The 27,059-nt window shown below is 41.5% G+C and overlaps 2 protein-coding genes across 4 annotated transcripts in view; one reads left to right on the top strand and one right to left on the bottom strand.

The window, feature by feature from the left end:
- Window positions 1–12,079, top strand: part of PLPPR1 (phospholipid phosphatase related 1) — a 270,599-nt gene extending 258,520 nt beyond the window's left edge. The window contains exons 6-8 of one of the 3 annotated variants that reach the window (XM_007456400.1): window positions 1,764–1,940; window positions 6,018–6,149; window positions 10,994–12,079. In XM_007456400.1, the coding sequence (XP_007456462.1) occupies window positions 1,764–1,940; window positions 6,018–6,149; window positions 10,994–11,026 (342 nt within the window). In that variant the 3' untranslated portion in view covers window positions 11,027–12,079. The remainder of the gene's footprint in view (window positions 1–1,763; window positions 1,941–6,017; window positions 6,150–10,993) is intronic. The other 2 variants (XM_007456401.1, XM_007456402.1) reach the window with 2 other exon arrangements.
- A 9,325-nt stretch (window positions 12,080–21,404) lies between these two features.
- The window catches only part of LOC103081315 (acyl-coenzyme A amino acid N-acyltransferase 2-like), a 12,430-nt gene continuing 6,775 nt past the window's right edge, over window positions 21,405–27,059 (bottom strand). Inside the window, exons 2-4 of the mRNA XM_007456399.1 lie at window positions 24,759–25,258; window positions 24,319–24,521; window positions 21,405–21,998 (exon numbers count right to left, since the gene is read on the bottom strand). Of these exons, the coding sequence (XP_007456461.1) occupies window positions 21,405–21,998; window positions 24,319–24,521; window positions 24,759–25,258 (1,297 nt within the window). The remainder of the gene's footprint in view (window positions 21,999–24,318; window positions 24,522–24,758; window positions 25,259–27,059) is intronic.

Here is a 27,059-nt window from a genome sequence, read left to right as displayed (position 1 = left end):
TAAAAATAAATCTGTTACTCATCAAAAAATACTGTCTCGTCAAGTGAGATATAAATTTCTCTTGGGAAGAAAGAAGTTATCTTACTCAGAATAGATGCTTATATAGCACGTTTTCAAGGATTCAGATATAATCCAATTCAAATCATGCCCCACAGACAGACTATAATCAGAAACCCTGATACAAGATTCCAATTGTGTAAACATTTTCTGAGCCCCTATTATGTGTGCTTTCAGAAATTACTCAACAAGGATTTCCTAAGTACTAGTTAATGCTGTGAAGAATACTAACTAACCATAGGCCCATGTTATTAATAGTTTGTAATCTTGGGCTTCCCTGGTGGCGCAGTGGTTGAGAGTCCGCCTGCCGATGCAGGGGACATGGGTTCGTGCCCCGGTCCGGGAAGATCCCACATGCCGCGGAGCGGCTGGGCCCGTGAGCCATGGCCGCTAAGCCTGCGCGTCCGGAGCCTGTGCTCCGCAACGGGAGAGGCCACAACATTGAGAGGCCCGCATACCGCAAAAAAAAAAAAAAAAAAAAAAGTTTGTAATCTTATAGGAAAGATTTATAAAGGCTATAATTAAAAAATATAGAAGCATAAAAAACTAAATTTAAATATATCTAGTATAGATGTTAAGTGACATTTCCTACACAGCCTCAGAATGGTGTAATGATATGCTCTATGTAACTCTGATCTAACCACAGTTATATAGGGTATCTATTACATGTAACAAAGAAAATCCCATCTTCCTGTATTCACACCAGTGCTGAAGGATCATTCTAGGAAATTAAGTTTCCACTATAATACTTTAAAATGCATCTGTGTGAACTTACATGTGCTCAGGCCATACAAGCACACCATAGATTGTAATCTAAGTATTGGCATACTATTTTTCTGGGTTGCAAACTCATTTAGCACACTTGTTAAGAAGCGATGATAGATCAATTACGCCCTCTAGTGGTTTCTTGTAACCACTACCAAAGGTTGTGTAACAAAGTATTTACTTGTTTGAAAGAGGCACATCTTCCTAACTCTAAGCCACAAGGGACACATTTGGTAACTGAGCCTATGAAATACTTGAGTCTTACCCAGCTCTTCACAATGGAATAAGAACAACCTACAACTCACATGTCATAAGTTGCATCATCCTTTACTTACATCAGGACTTCCCAACTTTTTATATGTCGTGGCCCACATATAAAATTTTATTTTAAAACATGCTGGAGTAAATGAATGGATAGGACTGATCAAGCTATCCCAAGGATTGTGAGAATCAATTTACCAGCACAACTGAAACGTATTTATGTGACACACTGGTTTGGAAGTTCTAATTCAGTCAATTAACTAATCAGTCAATGCTTTTATATTCCTTGAAAGTGTGCAGAATCCGCTAGGATTATGGGGGACACAAAAAGTGAAATGTATTGCCACTCACCTACCTGGTCTTCTCCATAAAATTAATTCTCATAGAAGATTTATTTGGCATCTGAGATTCTTATCTGGGTTTCCTAATACCCCAAGTGATTCTTTAGTTTGTTGCATAAAAACTGCATGCTCTGAACCTGATTATTATGCAGTTATTCATGTCACTGTAATTTCTGTTCCCATGCCCACCAGAATACAAAGCACCGAGACCAATGTACATTCATTCATCGTTCCTGCTTTGGTGCAGGCCCGTTTGTGTGTGGTGTATGTCTGTGCATGTGTGTATATACACCATATGCTGAGGCTGCCAGTCACTCCCTGGTCTCTGTCCTCACCTAGATGTACATCACAAGCACAATCAAGACGAAAAGCAGTCGACTGGCCAAGCCGGTGCTGTGCCTTGGGACCCTCTGCACAGCCTTCCTGATGGGCCTCAACCGGGTCTCTGAGTATCGGAACCACTGCTCCGATGTGATCGCGGGCTTCATCCTGGGCACTGCTGTAGCCCTGTTTCTGGTAGGTCAGCTTCCCTCTACTTTTTTCCCCTCTGGTGCCCTCTGAAATGCTGCCCAATATCCTGGCAAGTCAGGCTCCCCAGATTCCAGTCTAAGTCCAAGTTCCTCTGGCCCCAACCTTGTGAGTTGCAGTTACTCGCCAAGTATCCTGTGCCCCTTCTTTCAGAAATATGACTGCATATTCCCCCTGTGGGTCAGGAGTAGGATGGCTTCAGGAAGAACGGCTTGCTCCACTTGCTTCAACCCTGGCCTTGGGGCTGGGCAGAAGCAATTTAGCATACCTTCAAACCATGATTCTCTAAATACTTGTTCAGAACGTACTGGGAGCATAAGCTAAGTGTTGCTTGGGGGAAGAACAGAGAACAAAGTATTGACGCAAGCAGGCAGCTCCTTCTCCAGCATTTCAAGAAACTCCACTCTGGCCCAGACTTGCATATCCCACTCAGAAATATGAAAACCCTCAGCTAACCACACCCAGACTTTTTAGGGGGACTCTTATCTGAACATGCCTCTTGGGCATCTTATTTCCACTGTTAAGTGGCCTCTCAACGACATAATACTTCCTGGAGAAGGGTTCTGGTTAACATTTATTGTTTTTTTTTTAATTTTTACAGATTTGAGGTATGATAGGCACACAATAAATGGCATAGGAAGTGTATAATTTGACCAGTTTTGACCTACAGATACATCCTTCTCTCCCACCCTTCCTTTCCCTTCATTCCTAAGCAACCACTGATCTTCTGTATTAGATCACCCTAAGATTTAATATTAATGGAATCATACAGTATGTATTTTTTTTTCCTGGCATCCTTCACCCAGCATAATTATTTTGAGATTTATCCATATTGTAAGCATGTTATCAGTAATTCCTTTTTCTTGCTGTGTAGTATTCCATTGCATGGGCATACCATAGAGGTTCAGTTTTAAAAATTATCTTCAAGGATTTAAAATATACCCAGCAGGGACTTCCCTGGTGGCGCAGTGTTTAAGAATCCGCCTGCCTATATAAGGGACACGGGCTCGAGCCCTGGTCCAGGAAGATCCCACATGCTGTGGGGCAACTAAGCCCGTGCGCCACAACTACTGAGCCTGTGCTCTAGAGCCCACGAGCCACAACTACTGAGCCCGCAGGCCACAACTACTGAGCCCGCGTGTCTAGAGCCTGTGCTCCGCAACAAGAGAAGCCACCACGATGAGAAGCCCCGCACCGCAATGAAGAGTAGCCCCCCACTCACTGCAAGTAGAGAAAGCCTGTGCGCAGCAACGGAGACCCAACGCGGCCAAAAATAAATAAAATAAATGTATAAAATAAAATAAAATACACCCAGAAGGATTTACAGTAAATCACTAGGCCTGAAGATGTTGTGCATGAAATCAATCTCCTAATAACATTCAGCAGGCCTCCCCTAGGAGACAGAAGCCATCACAGCCTGGATGTCCTTCCTCTCCTCCTGCCCTTTCTGGTCCAAGGCACCCGTTAAGACTAACATCCCACGCAGACAGATTGCACAGGCCTATGACCTAACTTCTCCTTGTCCTATCCCTTCCATATGGGGATTCTGTATGTACGTCCTCCCCAACATACAAAATGCACATATGCCTCTCCCAACCTCTAACTCAGAGTTTCCCAATATTTTTACCTGCTCAGATACACACAGAAAATGCTCGCATTTACTCAGAACATTAATTGGCAAGCTCCATTTGAATTCAAAATTATTTTTAATGGATCCAGTCTTTCTTTCTAAAGTAAAAGATGAGGGACTTAAATGCAAATTCTCTGGGTGAAGCAGCAGGAAAAGTGGTGCTGAGATGATTCTGAGATGTTGAGCTCTCAGAAGATATTTCCCTAAGGGTGCTTTTTAAAAGGGGGAGAGGGGCTTCCCTGGTGGCGCAGTGGTTGAGAGTCCGCCTGCCTGGTTCGTGTCCCGGTCCGGGAAGATCCCACATGCCGCAGAGCAGCTGGGCCCGTGAGCCATGGCCGCTGGGCCTGCACATACGGACCCTGCGCGTCCAGAGCCTGTGCTCCGCAATGGGAGAGGCCACATCAGTGAGAGGCTCGCGTACCGCAAAAAAAAAAAAGGGGGAGAGAATACAGGTGACTTCAAGAGAAGAGAGGATTTTACAAACAGAGATCAATAGCACATAAGTGAAGGCTTCAACTCCAAAGAAACACTTTTGCTGTCCCCATCAGTCCTAGATCCAGCTCAACCCTAGCTAAAGAGAAAAAGCAGTACTGACTGTTCCAAGCAATTTCATGGGGTCTTCATGGGATGAAATCCAAAAACTTTGTGTTTGCCGAGGCCCCATACACACATTCTGCTTTAACATTAAACTTGTGTTCTCTCAGTAACTTGCAGCCCTCTTTCCTACCACTTGGTTACTGTTAAGTCTTGTATTGCCTTCCCAATTGATGATGAATGTCAAAATTTGTTTTCCACAAATGATCTTTATGTAAGACCCATACCTGCTGTTGAACGGGTCTGGTAGGAGGCAGGCCACACTGCCCCCCACTGTATCTGCATGTACACACCTCACATATACACTCGCCAAGCTGGGAAATGGGAGCAGCGGACCTTGTAGAAGAGAACGGAAGCATTCCAAAGCAGAGACATGGAGGAGGCCGAAAAAGAAGAGTCGGAACAGGAGCATATTTGTGGCCTATGTTCATTATGGTTTTGTGTTTCTTATGAAGATGAAATTGGGGGAAAGGGGAAGGAATTTAGTTGAACAATTACTACATGCCCTACACTTTATATACACCAAATCATGTGCTCCCAGGACAACCCTAACAATGTTTTTTACTGAGGTAACTTTGGTTTATAATGTATGTTTCATGTGTACATTATAATTTGACGTCTGTATACAGATGCTCGCCCCCAAAAGTCTACTTTTCATCTGCCACCATATAACTGACCCCCTTAACCTATTTTGCCCTCCCCCCGCCCCCCTTCCCCTCTGGTAACCACCAATCAGTTCTGTGTTTGTTTTGTTTATCTTGCCCTAACAGTATTCTTATCCTCATTTTATAAACGAGGAAAGTGAGGCTCACAGATAAGTAACCTGCCCAATGGCCACCCAGCCAGTAAGCCAGGAATCTGACCTGCTCTCTCCAACCCCAGAGCTCCTACACCCTCCACTTCTCCCATTTCCTGAATGGGGGAGGTTTAAGCAGAGCTGGAGAGTAAGGTAGAGGAGAGCCAGGTAGAGAATATTCATGTGAACGTTCTGTGGGGCTTGAGGAGCTACAGGAAAGATTCAGAGGCACTGGATATAGAAAAAACGATGCAGAACAATGGAAGAGAGTATGGAAAGAGACAGAAGATGGTTAGAACAGACTCAGTTATGAAGCGGTCTCAGTAGGAAATAAAGACAAGTGGGTAGTAATTTAGAGAGGGAGTTTTAATGGGAGCAATAAAAGTGCCACTAATAAATTATGTGGCTATTTGCTAAGTAACTTAAGGGTAATCATCTTAGGTAAGAGTTAAAGACTAGCTAACATTGCATTTTTGCTGTATGTTTGGCACTTGTTAAGAGGCAAAATCCTATAGTGGTGGTGTGATTTAGAGGCTATGGAGTTTAAATCTGTGTAACCTTGGGCAAGTTATCTAAATTCTGTGCCTCCTTATCTAAGTTGGAGAGGATAATAGTACCTCCCTTATAAGATTGCTGAGTGGATTAGATGAAATAAGGTAAACCCTCAGGACAGTAGCAGACACATAAGTGGCCCTCAGTAAATGTTAGCTGTTATTATGAGGTGCTTTACATTCATGTCTTTTAATTGTTGTAAATCTATGAGGTAGGTATTATTCCCATTTTTACAGGTGAGGAAACAAGCTCAGTGGGGGTAGACTGAGCATCCCTGGCCATTTGGTCATCAAACAGATGCTTCCTCAGCACCTAGAATGTGCTCAGCAACAGACAGCCTTAACCATGCCCCAGGTCTTTCCATGGTCCCTACCCACTGGCTCACAAGTCACTGTGCAACGACATTCTAAGGGGGAAGGCCTGCCACCGCAGAGATGGCCAGGCATTGACGGCTGCAGTCTGACCCCAATCTTTTTTTCCCCTCATCCTGCAGGGAATGTGTGTGGTCCATAACTTTAAAGGAACACAAGGATCTCCTTCCAAACCCAAACCCGAGGACCCCCGTGGAGTACCCCTAATGGCTTTCCCAAGGATAGAAAGCCCTCTGGAAACCTTAAGTGCACAGGTACAGTAAATTGTTTTTAGCAAACCAAACCCGGAGGCTTCAGGCCTGTTATCTTGGAGGTCAACTAATGCATTCCTCTACTGAAAACAGGACATAACTAAATCCACCCAGCAACAATAAAAATCTGACATAAAGGCCCTCAAGAACTTCACAGCTTCCCTCAATTACTCCTGTATTCCTTCCAGGGCTTGGCCCTTCCTCAGGAAGTTCTTAGTCATGTCTAACTTAAACCCCAACTGCTTCAGGATACCTTGACCTCCAATGTAGTAACACACTTGTGAAATTTATACCAACCCTTGTGGGAGGCCAATTTGATTTAGTAACTAGGACAACATTTGGAAAGAAATGCTTTGTTACATCCAGTGATAGATGTCAATTGGCAGCACATTAAAAAAGGTAACTAAGTATCCTTTTGGATCTGTTTTGATGACCATCAAAAATTCAATGCAACAGTACTAACTGATCACTTATTTACACCAGGACCTTGCTTCATGCCAGAGATGAATAACTAGCCACATAGTCCTATGCTCAAGGAACTCACAGATGATCAGGAAAGGTGTATATAAATCAGTAATCATAATATGGCATGCTGAATCAGATACACGAAGCACTTTGTGAACACAGATGAAGAAGAAATTTATTCTAAGGCAGGGAAAGCCACGGAGAAGACTTGCCACCTGAAATGAGCCCTGAAACATGGTATAAAGCACTGACTTTTGCCTGAGACAGTTGCTAGGTGCTTTACAAATATATTTTTATTTGAACAAAAACTTACCGAATCAGTAGTGTAATTCCCATTTCACAGATCGAGAGGAATATGAAAATAGCAACAGTAAATTACTTCCCCAAGCCACATAGCCAGCAAGTGGGAAATCTGGGGTGAGTAGCTCTTTAAGCAGACAGAACGGGAATAACTAATAATAAAACAGGGTTTTTATATCATGACACGTTTTTCATGTAGCTGAGTCCTGCTAAAGTGTTTATTTTCTGTAATAGTCTATCTCGAAATCTTGTTGTATTTGGCATTTCCTTACTAAATCATTTTTACAGAGTGCGAGAGAAGCAAGTCTCCCACTGGAATTATCATGTACTTCCTATCAATTTAGTATAAAATATTTCACTATTTAAAGAGTAACTATCAGACATCTGAGAAACTATCCTACTTCTCTTCACATTTAATGAAGTCTAATTTTATTAATGAACCAGAAAAAAAAAAAGCTATTTCCACCTTGGGAAAAATATTTAGGGCTCTGCATTAAACCCAGTGCCAAGTATTTTGTTCGTTTTCCCTTCACCTGTATTAAGGTGAAATTTTTGACTTGGTCCAATTAGAAATAACATAGTGAAAATTTTACTACTGATTTATTTATGTATAGCCAGTTAATGCAGGTTGAATGACGAATTAGCTAAATAATAAAACCTTGTAATGAAATGGTGAAATAGACTCTCCCTAGTTTTTCTTCCCTGATTATGTTCTTGTACCTGGTTAAGTCAGAGTGGTTCCCTCTATTTTTTGAGATGAAGCAACTAATGACAAAGGTGAATTTAAAAAGCAAGCTGAGATGTTTGCCAAGTTCCACAAACATATCAGTCTGTCCTTGTAAATGCTGTCGACTTTGCCCTGAATGTCCTGGTCAAAGAGCACCCTGTTTCTGCCCCATCCTTTTACCCAGTGCTGCTCAAGCATCACCTTCTGTCTGAAGCCTTCTCCAGACTTCTCTCTTCTCCCTCAGGACCAGTAGTAGTTGGCCAGGCCAAGAGACATCCAGGCCATGTTTTGGGGGATTCTACTTACATTGAAAAATGAAGTGCCAACCTAATTTCAAAACCTGCTATTTGCAATATAGATTTTAAAAATTCTTTAAAAATATGTATTAGTTTATTATTCACTACAGGCAGTAGTTGAACTTTTCAAATCTGTCCATGTATCTTTATTTCCATGTACATCCCCTCATCTGGGCACAATTTGAGGCCTTTTGTGAATACAAGGCTTGGGTCAAAGGGACCCCAGGGCCCCAGGTGTGATTGCCCCTCACAATTAATATCAGTAATCCCCTCATATCTGCCTCCCACAAGGACTGAGAGATTAAGTATATGAACCATGTCTTTCTTACTCTCTACATTTCCTGGCATTCACTAGGGGTAAAATAAATATGTGATAGATGGACAGATGCAAGCCAGAACCAAAACCTGAACTAGACCCTCTAGTCAAAACCGAGAACCTAAAATTGGGCTCTAGTCAATATCTGAAACTCCATGGTAAATAGAAGTTTATAAGTAATGATGAACAGGACTTCTGCAGGCTAGTCAAAATAAAGCTACAGGAAGCTGGATAGAAAGTATTGCCTCTTAAGTGATGCCTTCCATACTAGTTGTGCAATATTCAAGTAACCAAGCATCTGCTTTCCACATGGGTAGTTAGGAGGATATACCCTTTATTTGTGGGTCAAGAAGAGAAAATGAGCATTTATTGCAAGCCCTCACATTCAGTCCTTACAATAATCCTGCAATTTGCATTATTATTCGACTTTATAGATGAAGTAAGGCACAAAGAGCTTAAGTAACATGCCGAAGGTCACCCAGTCAAGATTAAGGCCCAGGCCCATCTAATTCTAAAGGCCCTGCTTGCTCTTGTACACCACACGGCCTGACGTTTAAGGAAAATTCCATTTTGAAATCTACAACTCTCAGCATTGAATATGGAAACACGTTCTAGGGGACAGTGTGTGTGAGCTGAGCTGCACAGGGCTGGCAGAGTTTACACTGAGCTACAGCTCTTCCAAAATAAATATGCCCTGTGTTTTCCCCTGTGGGCGAGGGCTTCCTGTGCAACAGCAGCAGCCATGGCTTCTACTAGAAGCTGCTCCTTTGTTATTTCTGGGATAGAACCATCTTCCCGGGAGGAGGACTTGTGGAATCTGAGAGAAGATATGAACCTGTCTTTAAAGCACACATTCTCACACGTGAAATCCATCCAGCTGTTCAGAGCACCTCAAGGAGAAGGCTGTCTAGCTGGGGAGGGAACGCCCTCACCCTCCCTTCCCTTCTTCCAGAGACATCCTTTCCCCTTTGCCACACAGAGCCCCAGAGCTGCAGTGTTCTTTCCTCCTCTCCAAAAGACCAACTCAAATTTGAGTATTTGCCTTCTGTGGTTGATACGGTACATTTTCTAAAATCTTTCCCCAATACTAAAGAGAAACCAGAAAGTAAAAAATTACAGAATCCAAACGATACAAAAATGGTCGATTTTCCAAAGCATTATTTTGTGATGCAACAGAGCTGTTGTATCATAGAGAGACCAGCTCTGAGCTATCCTCATCATCCTGTGGCCTCACACCCACTTTCACCTGCGTAATCAAGCTTAGCGTTGAGCAACTGTGTCTTTGTTGAACAGTTTATATTAACAGAGAAATGAGAGATGAGCCAGTGTGTTAACTCACTGTGTGTGGTATAAAGTCTCCAGTGTCTCCTGATGGGGGCGGGGCGATATAGGGGGGAGATGATATTCTTTTCTTTAACAAAAAAAGAAGGATCCAATCTATCTCAAGACTCAGATACCTATGACCTTATTCCAGAAGATTCTGATTCAGCCATTCTGGGGTGCAAAGCCATATAAGAAAATAGTCCCAGAGGAATTCTAATGCTTGCCACCCCTTGATTTAGAACTAGTGATATTATAGACTTCAAATTATAAATAGAAAAAAGAAAAGACTCGGAGAGTTAAAGAAATCTGCCCAAAGTCACCCAGTTAGTTATCTTAGGCTGTTAAACTACTTTATCTTTACCACCCACTTTTAAATGGACTCTTATAAACATATAAATGACCAAATTATTGACCAAAAATTTTAAAAAGAAAGCATATTATAAAAGTAAAAACATAAATTTTTCACATTATGGCAAGAACCATAAAAACCTCAATTTTCACAAATATAGGAGATAAAAGTACCTTGAAAAATATGGAATATTCAGTTTCTAAAACTCATAGTTGAACGCTCAAGAATATACATCTCTAGTGTCCTAAAAACAAACAGGAATCTGGAAACCCATAATAAATTAGATCTAAAGCCACCATTTCTTAAGGTATTTACCAATCCCATGGACTGGAAGTTTAAGTTCAAACAAAAGAGAAAGACTTGGGCCTGAAAAAAGGTGGGATTATATATAAGTTATATAAAATGAAAGAGATAAGGGTTATTATGAACCATATAAACAAAAATTAATGGAACTACAAGGAAAAGTGGACGAAGCTGCAATCATAGATTTTAACACTTCTCTCAGTAATAAGCAAATGAAATATAGTAAAAGACAAATGATGAATAAAGTTGATCTAAGGCACATACATAATCCTTCTCAAAACACACAAAACGTTTAAAATAGACCACATTCAAGGCTATAAAGCAAATCAAGAAACTTCAAAAGCATCTAGATCACATTCTCTAGAAATTCAAAGATACCTTAAACCAAAAACCCCTGTGCATCCGAAAATATTAAACTCATTGCTCTGGAACTCATGACTCGGAATATACCATATGGAAATTTTTCAAAGATTAGAACTGTTCAAAATTAAAGCCACAATGTTAAAAAAAAAAAGATGTAGGATGAAGCTAAAGTTACTTTTAGATCTTCAAATGTTTCATAGAATAAAGTTAAGTATGATATAAGACATGGTCTTATTTGGGTTGAAAATCAGGGAAGTTTTAATAGAAGAGGTAACAATTCGAGGGTCCTTGGAAGAGCATGTCAGGGAGCGGGAACAGAATGAACTTGAGACAGGAAAGCAAGAAGATATTCTGGGGAGAATGTGTGCATGAGTCAACTAAGGTTTTATCTGCTTGTGTTCGCAGAATCACTCTGCCTCTATGACCGAAGTTACCTGAAACGGCTGACGTGTCACAAGCTGTTTTTTTTTTAAATCACCCTCCAATTCGATACTTCAAGGCACACAGTTACTTGATGTCAAACTGTGAAGACAAGTATTATGTTTATCTAGTTAGAGGCTAATGTTTTGTACATTTTTTGTATGAGGAAGTGACGTAGCTTGCCCTGATTTTTTTTTTGTCAGCTTTAATATATTTATGCCAGAATTTTAAACAAAATTTTCTTCTTCTTTAGGTGTGCATTGAAGAACCACATTTATTCAATGGTTGATGTTGTTTTGTGATATTTGTACACAAACCTTTTTTCATTTTATAGACACTGAAATGAAATAATTCACTTTAATCTTTTATTATCACAGTTGCTGCCTCCTCCAGAAGTTTTGAATTTAAAAATAAAAAAACTTCTGAGTTGCAGGGAAGACAATGTTGGTTTTTGGTAAATCGCAAAATCAATTGTGTAGAAAGAAGTACTACTTTGAAAAAGAACTTTTTCTGATTTCTTAACATGTGATTGCATTCTAAGTTAAAGTAACACATTAATAAAATCACCTAAGTTACATAAACAATGGCAGGAAATCCTGGATTTGAGGAATGTTGGGTATGATTCTTAAGTAATGGCCTCTCCTGGTTAAGAAATTCAAGATCTTTCTGCAATTATGTCTTTGGGCTGGCAGGTGACACTGCAGCCTTCTTTCCCAAAAAACTGCCAGTACCAGCATCCCCTGTCAACTCAGCTTTGTAGATCATATTGTATGGACTTTATATGAAAACGAATATTTTACAGTTTGCACAGTATTGTTTTGCAGAAAGGGTATCAGAGCATCTACAACCTAGAGCCCCAGAGCAACAGCTTGACTTTGTGGCTTTTAATTGTTGTAGAATTTTAACTGCATCACATTTTTCTAGCATGGTAATAACTAATGTGTAACTTCCTTGAGAGCGGGAGCTCCCTTGTCTGTATCTATCAGAATGTTTTCTCGACACTTCCACGTTGGTTCTTCTTAGTTTTTGTACATATTTTTTTTCTAAAGAAAAAAGTTATCACAAAATGTATCTTGGCTCGTGTCCTTTGTTTGAAGCTTCATCCACTGGGCAAAGGTATCTGAAGAGTCACAGTGACGTGACCTCAATAAGTGTTTATCCCCCTCAGTTCCAGGCCTATGGGATCAATCCTAATAGAGGCATGACTGATATGTCCTTTCATGAAGGAGTGTGTGTTTAGACAAAAGAATTCTTGAAATTAAGACACTCGGAGGCACATTCTGGATGCCTAGCAAGCCACCTTTGTCTTCAGCTTGCCCATAGATACTTCTAAGGTGTCAGTAAAAAGTCAGAATCATTTTTAGGAAAAGTTACCTCTGCTAAAACTCATCCCCCATCTCATTCTGGCCTAAACTTATTTGCACTTACATGTATATACACTCACACACAGGTTTTGAGTAAAGTCTGACTAAAAGTTGGGGAAGTGGGCAAGAAAGGAAAGTGTTGAAAGCCCTGCTCATCCCCAATGCTACATCACAACCATAAGCTGGTTGTTCAAAACAAGGAACCCAGAGAAGCTGTGATGACCCCAAGGCGGTGCTATACACGTCAGCATTGATACTAGAATCCAGGTCTGCCCAACTCCAAATTCCATTCTTTCCACTACACCAAAATATCTGCGAACCAAGTCCACATCTTTTCAGAGGTTTCTCAATGTCATCTACCTACTTAGGTATTAGAGTATAATTAAATGGTGTAGCTGACCAAAGCACATCATGAGAAAGATGCATTCTAGTTATGAGAAGGAATAATTTGCAAGCTCTGAGGCTTCCAATCTTGTATAAACTACCTAAGTATAATGTTGCCCAACTTCAGAGTGATTCATCTCCTAAATATATAATTTTTTAATAATGGCAATGAGAGCTCAATTTCATTGTTCATAAGACATTCTGAAAAATACTGGCAGACTCTATTGATTTTACATTGCCCATTTCTTATCACAATGGGAGACCATCTAAATATCTGACTACCAGATATGGCATTTCCAAGAACATAAGTTGACCAAATGAGAGTTACCCTTCTACTCTTTACTCTGGTTTCGATCTGGAAGAACCAATTAGAAGTGTTCTAAGATCTCTGGCCACAGACTCCAGTTTCCTGTCCTTGATATGTTATTGATGACTTCAGTGAGGGATGCTCCACAGGACACGACACTGGGGCACTTGGAACTAAGGACCATCTCAGGCTCACATCCCTGGGATCACGGAGCCAGTCTGATTCCTCCCATTATGACAAGGTAACCTTAGTGTTTCCCCTGATTTAGCCCCAAGTCATTTCACTGGCTTCACATTGATCTTGGAAGCCTGCCATTTGAGATTCATTTCATAAGGCTAGAGACCCCCCCACATGGGCCTTCTACCCAGGACAAAGCCCTCTGTGTAAGTAGGAGGAGTGGTCACTATCACCTCAGGATGAAATCTGCAATGAGCTTTCCTTCCTCTTTTTAAAGAAAGCCCAGAAGAGCCTGAGAAGTCTGACTCACTGTGAGAGGGAAGCAGGAAGAAACAAAAGAAAGGCTGATATAGTGTGTGGACATAAGCAACCTCATGAGACTATTAGCCCCTGAGGATATTTATGACATCTTTCAGTTCTTTGATTCTGTACCCAGAATAGGATCTGACAGAGCCAAGTTTGTCAAATGGACAGGTTCCAGGGTTCCAGTTAATTTGTCTGAAGGAGACTGTGACTCATTTGGAAATAAAGAGAATTTGCATGGGGCCTGAAGGTAAATGAAAGATAAGTATATTTAGATACAGAAATAAGGGTGAGGAAACTGCACTCAGCAGTTATGAAGATGTGGGTGCCTCTCTTGGTAAATTCTAGAGATCTCTCTAATTAGACTATAATAGACAGAAGGACTGTATGTAGCTCCAGTGAATCAGAAATGCAAGCAGGCATAATCCCATATACAGGAGGAGGAGCAGACATTACTGGTATGATTTAAAGAGCAGAAGAGACAGGAATAGCATTTTTGTTTCCAATAAATTGCCTTGACTTCCCTATTATATGCAACTACCAGAACTTCGAGGGTGTTTAAGTGTCTTAGAGGCAGACACAAATACCAGATTGCCCTAGTTCTTTTTAAGGAGGTTGGCTTAAGTCTGTTACACTATTCTTGCCCTGCTGAAGTCAAGATGTGTACTAGAACTTGTCTGACAGTTATTTACTGTCATCCCTTCTACTATCATGGGAATTTTGGAGTGAACATCAAATCTCTTGCTTGCATCCTAGTTCTTGGTCCAAATATCCCAGGATTGAGTGATACAATCATTCAACAGGTATTTAATGAGCATCTATTATGTGTCAAGAGTCATGCCAAGAACTGGGAATATTCAGCAAAATTGACCTACTTCTCACCCTTATGGAATTTTGGGTCAAGTGGAAGAAAAGGAGGACCACAAAACATTTAGTGCTTTGAAGGGAGACCTGATTTAGATAGGGCAAGTGTTATGTCTTCTTTAAAGTGACATACACATTACAATGAGTTGGAGATGAATAGACAGAAAGTAGCCAAGAGAGCAGCATGTACAAACATCCTGGGGCAAAAACGAGTTTTACACATGTGAAGAACTGAAAGAAAGCCAGAGTGACACCCACTATCGGGTAACCCGTTCCAGGGGAAGTTTAGGGCCTGGGGCCCCCTACCTTTTGGCGAGTCCTTTGTGGGGGTACAGTTCTTCTCTGTGTTAAGGCAGGCACCAGCAGAGTGGCCTGTTGTTTCATTCTCCATTGTTCCTTTTCCCTAAACATGGTCCCTGCCATTAAAAATTTTAAAGGCAATTTCAGCAAGCTAAGACATAGGCATTCCTAAAGCCCCTTCCTAAAGCCCCTTCCACCTTCTGCGTTTTCCTTTGTGTATTAGAGGCCCTCTGACCAGTAAGTTATATTAACCATCTTTAGATTCTCTGGGCCTCAGGGACTGTATCTGTATATGCCCATAGGCTTTAAAGATCCTCTTTAGAAATTCTGAAGCCTCCTCATTCCATTTCTGCATTCCTTCCTGTGTTTCATTAAGACTTCTTTGTTTCGGCCCCCTCTTCACAATCCTGCAAGAATTCAGTCTCGATAATGTCCAAGTTTGGGCCTATCCCCAGCATCACATCCCAGTTAGGATGCACTGCTGGTTCAGCTGTGCTGGCAGCAGCCTGTATCGGGCCGCCAGGGGTTTCTGAATGAAGCTCACCTGCCTCCTCCCCAGCTCTATCCAGCACCATTCTACATGCTTCTGAAATGAGGAGGGTGGTTAATAAATTTTGAACACCGGCCCAGGTCAGGTTGTGGGTTGCAAGAAATCGATGAAAGAAAGTTTTCCATTCTCTTTGGGTCATCTCTATAAGTTGGCATATTGTTCTTGCAATTAAATAAATCTCTAATTGAAAAAGGAGAATGGACCCAGGTCAATCCCATCGGCTGCCCCATTTCAGCAATCACACCTCCAGTGGGGACTTGCCTTACAGGATTTTGCCCCACCTAACAAGATCAAAAAACAAAATCCCGGGCCTTTAACCCAGGTAACTCAACCGCTGTAACCTTTTATATTGTCTGCCCACATCCCACCAGGTGGGTCTCCAACCCACGACCGGGTCAGGATCGAACAAACAACCTGGGCATAGGTGTGTTTCTTTAACGAGGTTACCCAAAAGACATCTTCCAAACCCAAACCCCCAAAACCATTTTTTTTTTTTTTTTTTGCGGTACGCAGGCCTCTCACTGTTGTGGCCTCTCCCGTTGCGGAGCACGGGCTCCGGACGCGCAGGCTCAGCGGCCATGGCTCACGAGCCCAGCCGCTCCGCAGCATGTGGGATCTTGCTGGACCGGGGCACGAACCCGTGTCCCCTGCGTCGACAGGCGGACTCTCAACCACTGCGCCACCAGGGAAGCCCCCAAAACCATTTTTTCAGTGCAAAACGAAACTACCCCAAAACCATTTTTTCAGTGCAAAACGAAACTAAGTGCTGAAGGTTGGTGGCACCTCCCCAGAGAAATCCCAAGGACGGTCCTATTACAAATGGACCAGGGAGCTGCTTGGATTCGTGCACAGGCTCTCAGCACCAGCAAGAGGCCAACAAACCAACAGGCAAAATTCCCATCTGGACTTACCTCCTGGTTGACCCACCAAATTTGTTACTGAGCCAGGTTCATCTTTCAGGAGGCACAGCAAGCCAAAACGCTGAGTCACTAAGACTCGAAGCAGAGGTTTTACTCCCAAGGCAGCCAAGAGGAGAAACCGGAGAACAAACCTCAAATCCACCTCGCAGAAGACAAGGGGCTGGGTTATTTATGGGATGACCAATAAAGAAGCAGGGCGTGGGGGGAGTGGGGAAAGGTGATTGGGAAAGGGTGCCCGATAATCGTGGTCCTGCACAGGTGTAGCTAAGCTACAGGCCTCTCTACGTTCAAAAAGTCACCCAGCGGACACTAGCACCTGCCCAGCTGGAGGGTCGATGGTGCGACCCTTAACTAGCTCAACTTGAACTATACACAGCTGAGACTCCTGGAAAGGTCCTGGAAAATAACTTAGGCAAACATCTTGTTTAGGCTAGGAGCTGCTTGGAGGACATGCAAGTGTTAAAACGACCTTGATTAATGAAGGCAAGTGAAATGGATTTGACTAATTATTACACACAGTTTCAGATAGAACCAGGGGAAAATAAAAGCAAGGAAATGCTATGACAAAAGCATGTAAATACATTTTCAAATATTATCTTTATCACACCACATATAAGCTCAAAAAAACATTTATTAATTGATGGTGGAATCATCACTAATTTGTGTCCAGAATTTGACATCCCCTACCCATACCCCATCTTGTAATCAGGGTGTCTAGAAAACCATTTTATTAGTTAAAATGTTGCTTGGTTAGCATGAAAACAATTTTTTTTAAAGGTGAATAGTGTATACAGATCATTGAATAAGCCATGGGAAAAGCCTGCTGCACAGTCCTGGTCCCATGGCTAAGATAACTTTTCTATTGTTGACCCATCTATATTTCCTCTATTGGTGGATTTTCTTCTCTGACCCAGTTTTTCTCATTCAGGGCAATGATGGATATTCACTAAATCTTTCTCCCTGAGGCCAGAACACACCTCTGGTTGGTCTGAATTTTTCTTTCTGTATGTGTGGTATTATCAGTTAAAGTATTGTAAGGCTCTGTCTTTGAACTAGTCTGTCTTTTAATATTATGTGTTGAGCTAACCAAACTAAAAAATTACAAAGACACCACATCCAACCTAAATTATAGTGGAAGCCATAATATAACAGACAAGAGAAGATTGGATTATTTCATCCCTAGCTACTGCGACCTGGGTAGATACTGCTGTCAGGCAGGTGAAATAATAGTTACATGAGTTTTGGAGGAAGACTATAAACTCAATCCCATTGTAAAGTCATCTATACTTGTGTGGGCTTAGGTATGTTAAAACTCCTCAAGGCGTAGTTTACTCATCTGTAAAATGGAAATAATTTAGTGACTACCTATCCTGTGATGGTTAATTTTATGTATCAACTTGACTGAGCCAGAGAGCCCAGTTATTTGGTCAAACGTTATTCTGCGTATGTCTGTGAGGGTGTTTTTGTATGAGATTAACATTAAATTCAACAGACTGAGTAAAACAGATTGCCCTCCCTAATATGGGTGGCCCTCACCCAATCAATGGAAAGCTGAAAAGAACAAAAAGGCTGACCTTCCTTTAAAAAGAGGGAACTCCTCCTGCCTAACTGTTTGAGCTAAGACGTCTGTCTTTTCCTGCCTTCAGTCTCATACTGAAACATCCGCTCTCCTTGGATCTCGAGTCTGCCCGCTTTCAGACTGTAATTTACACTATTAACTATTGTGGTTCTCAGGACTTCAGACTCAGACTACAATTACAGCATCAGCTCTCCTGGGTCTCCAGATTGCAGGTTGCAGATCTGGGGACTTAGCCTCCATAACCACCTGAGCCAATTCCTTATAATAAATTTCTTTCTCTCTGTGTATATTTATCTTGTTGCTTCTATTTCTCCAGAGAACCCTGACTGAGATTTTGGTACTGAGAGTGTTTCTAAAGAAACAGTTTTAAGGATGAGTTTTCTGAATTGGTTCTGGCGTTTCTGGAACTGGCTCTTCAACCTGATTAGATTTAAAGTTGCTAATAACTCTATTTCAAGTAGTAAGGAGAATACTGATAGTCTATGGCATGACCTGGAAATGAAGATATGAAAAATATCACCACTGGATTCTCCTCATCAACCTCTTATAAGAAGACAAGGGGGACTTCCCTGGTGGCGCAGTGGTTAAAAATCCGCCTGCCAATGCAGGGGACATGGGTTCAAGTCCTGGTCCAGGAAGATCCCACACACTGCAGAGAGACTAAGCCCATGTGCCACAACTACTGATCCTGTGCTCTAGAGCCCACAAGCCACAACCACTGAGCCTGCATGCCACAACTACTGAAGCCCACGCACCTAGAGCCTGTGTTCCGCAACAAGAGAAGCCACTGCAATGAGAAGCCCGTGCACTGAAACGAACAGTACTCCCTGCTCCCCACAACCAGAGAAAGCCCACGCACAGCAACGAAGACCCAATGCAGCCAAAAATAAATAAATTAAATAAATTTTTTAAAAAAACACAAAAATAGAGCTACTATATGACCCAGCAATTCCATTCCTAGGTGTATATCTGGAGAAAACCATAATTCAAAAGGATGCATGCACCCCAATGTTCATTGCAGCACTATTCACAATAGCCAGGACCTGAAAGCAACCTAAATGTCCATCAACAGAGGAATGGATAAAGAAGATGTGGTACATGTATACAATGGAATACTACTCAGCCATATAAAGGAACGAAATAGTGCCATTTGCAGAGACATGGATGGACCTAGAGATTGTCATACAGAGTGAAACAAGTCAAAGAGAAAAACAAATGTATAATATCACTTATATGTGGAATATAGAAAAATGGTACAGATGAACTTATTTGCAAAGCAGAAATAGAGTCACAGATGTAAAGAACAAACTTATGGTTACCAAGGGTGGGATGAACTGGGAGATTGGGATTGACATTTATACACTACTATGTATAAAACAGATAACTAATGAGAACCAAATGTATAGCACCGGGAACTCTACTCTATGCTCTGTGGTGACCTAAATGGGAAGGAAATCTAAAAAAGAGTGGATATATGTATATGTATGACTGATTCACTTTACTGCACAGCAGAAACTAACACATTGTAAAGCAACTACACTCCAATCAAAATTATTTTAAAAATAATAATTATTGGTTGCAAAAAAATTAATATGAAATTAATGGGGTTGTCATGGAGAAAAGATGTAATGCATGCTAAAGTTCTTGTCTGTTGGGGCAGAAAAGTAAATATACCGATTATATCTCTTACTTTTTTATTATGAAAAATTTGCAAGCATACATAAAAGTAGAGAAAGCAAACTTCACTATACCGATCATCTGGATATAATAACTTTTCACATTTGCCAGATTCCTGTAGTATTTTAAAACAATTCCCAGATACTGCAATGCTTCACCTCTAAATATGTCAGTATGCATCTCTAAAAAGTTACTTTTTTACATAACCCCAATACCATTTTGACCCCTAACAAGATAACAACTTCATAGTATCGTTTAATATCCAGTCATATTCAGAGTTCTCTAATTATCCCCCAAATGTCTTTTTACAGTTACTTTGTTCAAACCAGGCCCACACATAGCATTTGGTTGATATGCCTCTTAAGTCCCTTTTAATTTTGAACAATCCCCCAGCTCACTCCAATGCAAAAAGGAAAGCAAAATCCCACAAAGTGAAAAATTCCAAAATTTTTCATGCAATTAACTTGTGAAAAGAGACAAGGTCAGTTGGTAATTAACTTGGTAATTAACCAGGTCATAGAATGATGGACAATCTACGTCTGTCTCCTTGTAGTACCATTTAACTTGTTCACTACCACATTAGTAGGAAGTTTGATCTAAGGGCTTGATTAGCTTCAAGTTGAACAGTGTTGTTAGAAATAGTTCTAAGCAGTGCTGGGTGCTCCACATTACATCTTGTCATGAAACACAACAAGTCAAACTGACCATTTTTGGAGATGCTAACTTTGATCAGTGGGTTCAGGTGGATACAATCTGACCCCTCCGTTGCAAAGTGAGGTTCCTTATAACCAGCAAGTTATCTACAGGATGATACTTTGTACTTTGGTAAAATTACTCTTGGGTTTAAGGGTGGGGGGAGGGAGGAAGCAAATCAGAAACTATTTAGACATTAACAAAATGAGAACACTGCATATCAAAAAGCCAGGAAAACACAAATATGGCAGAAGGAATGAACTTATTTCAAAGAAGCATACACTGATGAATCAGGAAAAATTAGATTTGACCAATAAACAACCCAAAAGCTATTCTAAGAAAAGGTTAATAAAATAGACAAATATTTAGCAAGTCAGACTGAAAGGAAAAGGAGAAAGCGTGCAAATAAACAACAGGGGATATGTAAAAAATTATAAGAGAAAAATGTGTTCCAGAAAATAGGGGTGAAATTCTGAGAAAATATAAATGACTAGGTTGGCTTCAAAAGAAATTTTAAAGCCCAAACTAGTCAATATGAGAAACTGATCTAGTAGAATTAGATGAATAAGCAAAATTAGTCCATTAATGAATGCAATTCACCACATTAACAGATTAAAGGAGAAAAGCATCATGAAAATGATAATAGCTAACTCTGATAGAGAAATTGCTATGTGCCCAGCTCTCTTCTAATCACTTTAAATATAGCTAATTTAATTTCACTAAATGCTCCAAAGGCACTTGAGCATTTAGCCCCACTCCTGATTAAAATTATAAAAAAGAAATATATTTTAGGAATAAAAAGAATCGTTACTATTCTAAAAAGGAATTAACGTATCTACTGGAAATCTCTAGCAAGGATTACCCTTGATGGTGGCATCAGAACTTTTCATATCAAATGTCAAATTCAACTCACAATGGTTTAAACAGAAAATGATTTCACAAGCGACTTCAAAGTTCCAGGACGTTCATCTAGATTGGCAATACCTGGATCCAAGGTTTCCCTTACCGGGGTACAAAAGGTTATTCAATTTGCAAGGGTATCACAATTTTGAAATAGCAACGTACCTGGTGCATATAAACCGAGATTCAATTTACAAAAATTCAAAGCACATCCAATTTTGTTAGAAATATTTCAGATGCACCTGATTCTTTGACTTTGTCCAATTTCCTTCCAGTTGATTCAAGATGACTGTGAATCTAGAGAAATCAGGATTCCCCTCCCCCACCCACATCCCTGCCTTATCCAATTTTTTTGTTTCTCCTCCCCTATCATCACCCTTAGAGTGTGCTTCTGCTCTGAACAAGGTGTTGCCTGAAGAATTTCTGGATCTCTCCCCAGGCGTGCTCCTGGGCTGCCGCGTGGCCCACAGGGTCACCCCCCCAGAGCAGGGGGCTGAAGAGGCCGCGACTCCAGGACGCATAGCACAGGGGCAAATAGGGCGGCTCTATGAGGTGGCCCGCCCCGGGGTAGAGCAGCATCCTTCCGCTGCTTCTGCCGTGCCTCCGCAGCTGGTCCAGGGCTTGCTCAGCGTACTCTCTGCTATTGAAGCATTCGTCATCCTCCCCTATAATGAAGAGGATCGGACCCTGGGCCTTTTCAATAGGAAGCACACTGTGTTGATTCAGTGCATCTCGGGGGTTCCCCTTGTAGTGACGGAGGCACAAAGCGCCCATGATGTTGAACTCCATGCGCTCCGGAAACGAGGGGATGGGTGTTATAACCAGATCCCGGTACCTGAGCGGAAATTCAAAGATGGCATTGCACCCGTTGATGCAGACAGTGGCTGCCACCTCCTTCAGGTAGCAGGCCATGGCCAGCCCGATCTCTGCACCTTTGCTCACAGAGATCACTCCAATTCCTGGCTTTTGGATCTGAAGGAGAAAATAAAGGAAACCCATTACAGGGCATTCTCTGAGAAGGAGCTGTCCTATAGGCCAGTAAGCTAGTATGATGGGAAGAGTCTGAAAATGTGGGGTGGGAGTCCTGGCACTAAGGTTTACCAGCTTTGCGACTGAGAGAGAATACTACCTACTTACCCTCCCTAAGCCTTATTGTCTTATGGGGTGATAATATTACCTACCTTGTAGGACAGTTATGAAGATTAAGTGAAAAAATAGAAATTAAAACTCTTCACCCAAAGCAGAGCTCTATAAAGGCAAAAAGGGTCTAATACACCAGCAACATTAGACATCACAAGAGCAGAGGCAGGTAAGATTTTTGAAGAATCGAATTCTTCTCTCCAGCTAGTAAAAGAGGTGTCCCAGTTTCTTTCAGATATTAGGTAAGTGTAATTCATATTTAAACAGCATTTTACAGCTACAAAGGATTTGCATATTCGTTAAACCAAAGGCTAATCCTGGAAGGATTGGGAGTGTAAAGATGAAAGACTTGGATTCTGTAAAAAATTGAATGTCAGTTCCCAGTCCACTAGGAAAAGTAGTAGGTCACAGGAGGGAGTCCTTAACTTTGTGGTGGGCCCAGGGACCAGAGGGAAGGAAAGAAGTCTGAGGGATGAATGAGGAAAGGAAGGGCATTCTGGACAAACAATAGCAAATACATAGTGACCCTGTGTGTTTACTTTGCTCACAGTTGTATCCCCAGCACCTTTCTATCATCAGAATCACCTGAAAAAAAAACTTTTAAAACTTGAGCTTTCTGAGATCCAGTTTTTTGTTTGTTTGTTTTTGGTTTTTTTTTTTGCGGTACACGGACCTCTCACTGTAGTGGCCTCTCCCGTTGCGGAGCACAGGCTCCGGACGCGCAGGCTCAGCGGCCATAGCTCACGGGCCTAGCTGCTCCGTGGCATGTGGGATCTTCCCAGACCGGGGCACGAACCTGCATCCCCTGCATTGGCAGGCAGATGCTTAACCACTGCGCCACCAGCGAAGCCCCTAAGATCCAGTTTTTTGAGAGCTACTTCAGTAGGTCTGAGTGGGCCCAAGAATCTGATACTATAAAATATCCCCAAGGAAATCCAGTGTGCATCCATGTCTGGGAACCATCCACATGAGGAGTGGATTGGGAAGTGAGGGAGGAGGGCTATAACTGGAGACAGGAAATTGATTAATGCACTATTGCAGCATCACAGCTGAGCAATGATGAGGGACTAAAACAGCGGCAGGGAGGGTGAAGGGGGTGTGATTTACTGAGAAAGAATCTAAAACACTTTGGGATGGGTTGAGGGTGTGGGGAAAGGAAGAGGGAAGAAACCAGATGGGCACAGGTGACAAGGTGGATTTATTGAGCGTTTACTATATGCTCGGCCCTCCAACAAGAAAACGGGGATTCAGGAAGTGTAAGTCTCGCTCAAGGTTACAATAGTATCAAGGGGCAGAGGTGGGAATTGAACCTCTTCTGTGGAATCTAACTACTAATTGAATTTTGGCAATTGCCCTTTCTCCTCATACAATGTCACAAATAGTTAAACTTGAAGTGAAAAAAAAATTAACTTGAAAACATTGTACCTGGGATTTAATTCCTTCTAGGCAATCCTTTAAACAGAGCCAAATATGCTTAGGAAAATCACACGTATATTTGATTATGATGATGATAACACTGAAGATGAGGATACCGGTGATGCTCCAATAGGAAACATATCCTATCTCTTCTTGAGAAGAGTCAAGGCTCCAGGAGAGAACGATGTAAGTTGGGGAGTCAGGATGACTTAATGGTTTGGAGCAAAGACATTGCCCCAAGGGCTCTGACACTTACTGGCTGTGGAGTGTTGGCCTCTTACTTAACTGAGATGGGTATGCCTTCTCATCTGAAAAATGAGGACCATGTCAAAAGTACTAACCGCACAGTAATTATGAGCATTAAATGAGATAGTGCATATAAAGTGTTTAGCATAGAGTCTAACAAATAGTCACTTAATATAAACATTAGGTGATACGTTTGTTTTACCCTGTCAGGTTGAACTGTAAGAAATACCTGATATTTGAACATTTTTGAACTAGCAAATGAAGAGAATCATAATATACCCACCATTTATTGTCTTCTTTGTGCCAGTAAGCACTAAGCTGATCCTAATCAACCCAACAATCCTACAAGGTATGTATTATTATCTGCATTTTAACTCAACTGTGCTGTGCCCAAGTCTAAACAGACTGGTAATATAGGCAGAACGGACATTTGTGATTTTCTTTTTTTGGCTATAATGTTGCCAGGTAAAATGAAAAGTATTTTAAATACCTTGGGATGAGCTAGTAGCAAGTTGGCAGCTTCCTCAAAATATTCCAGGTCCACCTCCTGCAACTGCTTGGGCAGGTCTGCGTAGGCAAAATATGCTAAAGCCAGCACTGCAAAGCCATGGGCAGCCAGAAGACTGGCCCGATATTCAACTAGACCCCCAATGCCCCCAAACAAATCAATGAGTCCTGGGAAAGGGCCTTCCCCTAAGAGCAAGAAAAAAGAGAAGAGAATGAGATCAGAAAGAGTAACACGAGGGTCAAGTAGGTAACAACAAAAGTACAGGCTGAGCAGAATGAATTCCACCTTCACACACACAATGAAATGGCTTATTACTTTTAAAATATTGTGGGAAATACTAGTTCGCCAACAGTTTGATGCCCTTTGTTTTTGTTTTTATTTCCATGAACCATGTCTTCTAAATCATGAAAGATTAGTCTCACCTGGAGGGAGGAAAAGGGCTCCTCGCACACGACCTTCTTGGACCTGCACCCGCTGCATCTGAGGGCTGGAGAACCAACGCTGCACCACCTGGCTGGCCCTGGGCTGAACCTCCCCTGACTTTTGTAAATAAACGGAGTCATATAGGTCCAGAGTGATCCAAAAGGGGCTGTTCATCACATCTTTCTTAATCTGCCTCTCAAAAGCCTTCTCAGGCTTCAGAGACCAGAAGAGGCCCATAGGGTGGACCCCCACATAGTGGCCCCCCAAGGCAGGAGCCTGCTTCAGGTCCAGCTCACCAGCCTTGTTGGCCCTGTAGAAGGCTCTGGACTGGTACAGATTCCCCTTCTCATCCTTCATAGATGCCATGAGTGTCACCGTCTGCAGTGGAGGCAGGCCTGTCACTCGGATGTGCACGGGCTCATCCGCGAGGGCACTTGCCGGGGTGGCTGTCAGCTGGAACATTGGCAACCGGCAAAGGGACCAAGTGGTGTTTCCTACCCTGCAGTGAGAGAGAAAACTCTGAGTTGGAGACTTCAGTTCCAAGGAAGAGGCCCAGACAAGGCTTATATTAGGTCTGGCCAGGGCAGATTTCTGGATACTAGTACAAAGTACACAGGACATTTGGAGGAGGGAAAATAGGGTGTTGCAGACAGTACTCATTATTCTCATTTTATATATGAGGAAACAGGTTAAGTGACATGCTCAAAGTCTTGTAAATAATTAATAGTAGAACCTGAAATTCAAGCTACGTCTGACACTACAGCCTCCTGTCTTATCCATTACAACACTGTAGGAAATCTTAGTTTTGTGGTTTTGAGTAAGTTGAGCTTCATATCTTCAGGTGAGATCATTCCCAGGTGACCTATTTCACTGGTGTTTGTTAGGATCTGAGGGGGTAATGCATGATTAAGGGTTTATTGGAAGGATCAGTGCTGCTTTTCAACTCCCATACCTACATAAACAAGAAACATGTTATGCTTTTGTTTCTTTCTTTCTTTTCTCTTTTTTTAGTTTCCAATCCCTCCCTGCCATTGTAAGACGGACTGCCAGCTCTTTTCAGAGTTCCCATTATTTGTTCTTTTTAAGGGAAAATAAAACTTCATGATCTGCTTTTGTGGCTTTCCAACAGAATGATAAATATAAAATATTGTTTGTAGCAAAGAGAATGAAATATACATTTGATCAGCTCATTTTATGAGCAAAATTTGGGGTACTCTCTCCCTCGTTCCTCCCTCTGTACATTCCTTCTTTCTTTACTTTCCCTCCTTTCTTCTATACCTCATTCCACAAAGGATTTGAACCTGTTTATAGATAAGGGAGGCATAAACAAATAAAAATAAAATAGGATCTGGGAAAATATGAACTAGCATCAGAGACACTGAATGAATGACAGCCAAAGGAAAAAAGGCAATCTCTCAGTTGTGTTGTTCTTAGTCTCATAGAAAGGGTTACCAGTTTCTCAAGAGAAAGGAAAAAGTGAGGCCTTTCCAATATTTTCCTAAAAGAAATTTCTCATATGAAACTTTGACATAGGTATGCATCATTTTTCCAACAATATCTTCACACAAATGATAGTAATAGGTGTTCTCTCAGAAAGCTTGATCCTCCAAGGGATCCTTGATTTTATTTTACAGAGGAATGCAAAATGAAGGCTTTGGGGTTTAGATTTGTGAGCAGAACAGATTCTGCAGAAAATAAACAGGCTCTGGCAGTGCAGGGGCAGAAGAGGGGTTTTAATGCCCAGTTCTTCACAGTTGAAAGGGGGTCTTTGGAGGAAAGAGAGGGTCAAGGAAAAATGCATTTTGTGCTTCTTTTAAGAAAGTGATTTTCTGCAAAGGACGCACTCCCTCCCACCTGACCCCCATCAACAACCAGCATTACTGACCATTTCAAAACTCATGGTCAATAGAATAATTTGGAATAAATAGAATGATTGTGAATGTTTTCCCTCAATACCAGCAGAGTTCTTGGCAGAAGAAGGTGGCATCAATTCAAACTTCCTGGGTCTTTCATATGTATCAGGGAAATGGGAACTGTAACATGAATAAGAACACCCCATGCCCCGTGTGACATTTCAGTGCTCCCTTGGTATTTTCTGATCGGGTCCCTCCTATAACTCTCTGTATCTGCTGTTTCTTCTTCCCAAAAAGAGATCATTAAGAAGGGGTACTTGTGTGCCCTATTCCACAAATTCTTCTTCCTTCTCAAAATTTCTATATAATTTATTGACTCGATACAGATTTTATTTTCAAATTGAATTAATTTGAATTAATTAACATAACTACTCTCCTGCATTCCTG

This window comes from Lipotes vexillifer, unplaced genomic scaffold, assembly GCF_000442215.2.
Source record: "Lipotes vexillifer unplaced genomic scaffold, Lipotes_vexillifer_v1.1 scaffold607, whole genome shotgun sequence".
In the NCBI taxonomy this organism is placed as follows: Eukaryota; Metazoa; Chordata; class Mammalia; order Artiodactyla; family Lipotidae; genus Lipotes; species Lipotes vexillifer.
This window is presented reverse-complemented; position numbering and strand designations above follow the sequence as displayed.